The sequence below is a fragment of the Lagenorhynchus albirostris genome, chromosome 13 (genome assembly GCF_949774975.1).
Source record: "Lagenorhynchus albirostris chromosome 13, mLagAlb1.1, whole genome shotgun sequence".
NCBI lineage: Eukaryota > Metazoa > Chordata > Mammalia > Artiodactyla > Delphinidae > Lagenorhynchus > Lagenorhynchus albirostris.
In genome coordinates this window covers 25,522,865-25,526,711 of record NC_083107.1, presented here as the reverse complement: position 1 = coordinate 25,526,711, position 3,847 = coordinate 25,522,865, and the positions used below count along the sequence as shown (strand labels likewise).

At 62.3% G+C, this 3,847-nt stretch overlaps 1 protein-coding gene across 1 annotated transcript; it reads right to left on the bottom strand.

Annotated features, from left to right (window-relative positions):
- Nucleotides 1–700: 700 nt before the first annotated feature.
- On the bottom strand, nucleotides 701–2,514 carry LBX2 (ladybird homeobox 2). The gene is made up of 2 exons (XM_060169375.1): nucleotides 2,277–2,514; nucleotides 701–1,245 (listed from the first exon to the last, which is right to left on the bottom strand). The coding sequence occupies exons 1-2, from the start codon at nucleotides 2,479–2,481 to the stop codon at nucleotides 860–862; spliced, it is 591 nt and encodes a 196-aa protein (XP_060025358.1). The 5' UTR covers nucleotides 2,482–2,514; the 3' UTR covers nucleotides 701–859.
- Nucleotides 2,515–3,847: the final 1,333 nt, after the last annotated feature.

Genomic DNA, 3,847 nt, shown 5'->3' with positions numbered 1-3,847 from the left:
TGTTGGAGGAGGTGGGCTGGGCTCTCTACCCTGCAAGCAGCTACTCTAAGCTCTGCCTCAGCAAGTAGGACCAATCCTTCCCACCCTCCCGCCACCACCATCATCCTGGTGGTGACATTTTCCGCCCAAGTGCGGGGTGGGATGGAGGTCCCAGAAGCAGGGGTATGTCCCCTCTCCCAGAGCTCATCACTTTGCCTGTGTCTCAGTGTAGGATTCTCTCTGTGGGGGCGAGGAGAAGGGTCAGGACTCTATTAACAAATGACCTCAGGGTGGGGAAAAAGGAGAGTCAGGCAGGACGCTGTCACTCTGGGGCCAGTCTATTAGTTAGGTGCAAGGTCTCCCAGGTGTCAGCTGATCAAACGCCGGGTGGAGACCTGGAACTAAGGCGGCCAGTAGAGGAGGAGTACGCGCCCGCAGCTACCAGAGTCCCATGCCCTTCCCCTCATCCCGCAGTCTCCAGAGCATAGAGCTGACCAGCACCAGCTCTGAAGGCTGGTTGGATGCCTGGGTCCACATCCTGACCTAGGGGTTGTTCTTTTGTAAAATGGGCATAATTATATCACCTACCTTATAGGGTTGCTTGAGGGTTAGAGGAAACATCGGATTTAAAGCGCTCAGCACGGTGCCAAGCACGGAATCTTCGCAATAATCAGCAGATTTTGCTCTTACTGCGGGGAGCGTCAGGATTGAGGCGTGCTGCGGCGGAGTCTCAACTTTATTCTCAACAATTGGGAAAGGTGGGCGTCTGGACTGTGAGCCGGAAGGGGCCCGGGTCGACACCCTCCCTTTACCCCGGAACCCAGACAGGACGCGGAGGCGCGGAGTCCAGGGCCCCAGAGCCCTAGAGGTAGCTTTGCCTTCAATCTTCCACCTGTATCTCCTCGTCTGACAATCGGGGCCCAGAGTCAGGCCGGGCGGGGCCCGGGCAGAGGCCTGGGGCGCCGTCAGGCAGCGGGAGGCGGCACTGGATTTCGGGGGACAGCGAGCGCAGCGAGGCCAGGTCGGCGCGCATCTCCTCCACGTCGCGCTTGAGCTTGGCTCGCCGGTTCTGGAACCACGTGACGACCTGCGCGTTAGCCAAGCCGAGCCTCGCCGCCAGCCCGTCTCGCTCGGACGGTGCCAGGTACTTCTGGAAGACAAAGCGCCGCTCCAGCTCCAGCACCTGCTGCGCGGTGAACGCCGTGCGTGACTTCCGCCGTCTGCGGCCGGCCCGGCCAGGGCCCAGCGCGCCTGGGGCCGCGCGGCCTGCGGGGACAGGGCGGGGGTCAGCCTTCTTCTAGCTTGCGGGAATCAGGCTTCGGTCCGGGAGGAAAAGCGGGGGTGGGGTCAAGCCAGCGAGGGGGGCGTTGGTGCGGAGCGAAAAGATGGACGGGAGCCAGAACCGCCGCCCCTTCCCGAACTTTGCGAGGGGGGAGGGTGGTATTTCAGCCCGGGAGTGGGGCACAAAGTGGAACCGGCCACTGGGGTACTGGAGGCAGGAGGCTGAGGGTATCTTGCGGGGACCGGGGAGTGGGAGGAGGGCGGGACAAGCCAGAGAACTGGTGCACGGTCAGGCGGTCTAGGGCGGGGCCTTTGAGGCCTTCCGGAGCCCCTGGTGGAGCGGGCTTGCAGGTCTGGGCCAGCACCAGAGGCAGGGGCCGACCATGGTCAGAGTAGGGGCATTCAGCTGAATGGTGAGTGCAAGAGAACCTGCACCGTGCCCTTCTTTAAACTCGTGGGTGTTGGGCACTCTCGGCTTATTCTTTTTGGGTGACACGGGCGCCCCCTCCTCGAGCCCAAAAGGGAGAGAGTGGGGGTACAAAGGGCGAGGAAAGGCGGAGTCCAGAGTCCCGCGGCCCTTGAGGCTCCAAGGAACTTCTGCTCCTTGCGCCCTCTCGAGAGGAGAGCGGCTTGGAGCGGGGCTCGGTCACCCGGAGAGGCCCGAGCCTCGCCTCCCTGCACTTTCTGCGCCGCCCTTGCCCTAGCTCACTCATTTACAGCCTCCGGGCCAGGCCTTTTGTCTCCTCTCTGGCCTTTCTCTGTCGCGATTGCCCCGCACAGTTCTCGACAGACTGGCCCTTCCCCTCGGCGCTGGCGGTCTCCAGGAGCGGGCGCGGAGCCTGGGAACTAACGGAGGGGAGGGGAGAAGAGGGAGAGGCAAGCCCCAGCACGTGGGCTGAGGGCAGGGTGCGGATTAGGGTGGCGGCCAGGGTGAACGAAGGTTCGAGACCGGGAACCTGGAGGAAAGAAATGGGGAGAAGGCCAAGTCACAGTGAGCGACCTCGCCGGCGCTATACCTTCAGAGGGCTGCGGAGCGTGCCCGTCAAGTACGCGGAAAGTTTTACTAGTCAGCTCCTCCAGCGCGCACAGCGGCGACGTGGGACCTTGGTTCGACTCTGGAAGCTGCGACGCAGAGGGTCCTCGGGGAACCATGTGCGGGCCTAGGATGTCTGCGATGCTGAAGGGTGTCCGGGGTGTCCGGGGCTCGGATCCCGAGCTCATGGCCAGCCGGGCTGTGGCGGTCCCGCCGCCCGCCGCGCTCGGCTCCGCAGCTGCCTGGGCCCCAGCGCGGCTCCCGATCTGGGCCCCCAGCCTCGGACCCGCCCCCCGCGCTGGGCCCGAGCCTCGAGTGCCCCTCCTCCTGCGCCCCCACCCCCCAACCCGGCCGGGTCCGCGGTGGGTCTGGAGCTGGTAGACGTTCCGGCAGCGGTATTTCTACAGGGTGGGGAGGTGTGGAGAGAAACCGGAGGAACAACCCGCCAGGCCGGGCCGCAGGGCTGCTCTGCGCTGCCGGACGCGGCGCAGTGCACACTCGGGCTGGACCCTTCCTGGGCGGCCCCCAGATTCTGTATACCACAGACTCCCCGCCTAGCCGCAGCTCTGGCTCATAAACTCGTCGGCAATAAAATTGCTTTCCCTGGCCCCAACGGCTGGGGAGTTGCAAAATTCCGAAAAGGGAGAGCAGAACTGGCAGTGGTAGGATACCCAGTCTCACCTAGTAAGGACCTCTGTCTCCTGACCTGGCCCCCTCGTTCCGCCCCATCCCTGCGGAACGCTCTTAAAGAGGTCGGGCGGCTGGAAGTTATTAGCGCGGTGCTGGGGGCTGGGGGACTTGCAACTTGGAAGGACCTGGCCAGGCAGAGCGATTGTAACCGGGAATACTGGGGATGCCATGGGGAAGCAAGTGCAGGTGAGTGGACTCTGCCGGCTCTCTGGCTGGACCCAAGGCTGTCCCGCTAGGGCTCAGAGGCCCTGAGGAAGTCAAAACACATGGAGAAGGGGCCGGAGACCTGGGCCTCAGGAGAGAGGACACAGCAAACCAGAGCTAGTGTTACTGCCCAGGAGGGGTCTTTGCCAGTGAAGCCTGGGCTTCCCGGTTACTCTTTCCATCTATCAGTCGATCTGTCTTTGTTTTCTTATTAAGCTCCTGTAGTTGGAGTAGAGGTCCTTCAGCCTGGAGAGGCCCAGAAACCACCCAGCATCTACAACAGTGGAGGCGGCCACTGGTCACTGCCCAGGAGCGTCAGGGTCACTCGCTATAGAAGAGTGACTTGAAGGGCAGACTTCATATACCCAACCAGATCCTGGGACAGAACCCCTACCAACCCAGGGGCAAATTCTAAGACCTGGGATATTCATTCCTGTCTTATCTGGGTTCTGTCTTTCTCACTTCTCTCCCACAGCTAGTCCTGGGCTTATACCACAGCCCTCCTTTGTAGGAAGAAGACAACTCTGGGATAGCACTGCTCACCAGTGGAGGCCCAACAGGGCAAGGGTTTTGTTCACGGCTCACATCCCAGAGGCAGAGAAGCCCCACCACTCCTGAGGAACTCACCACTCCTAAGGAACTCGCTGCTATGATCTCTTC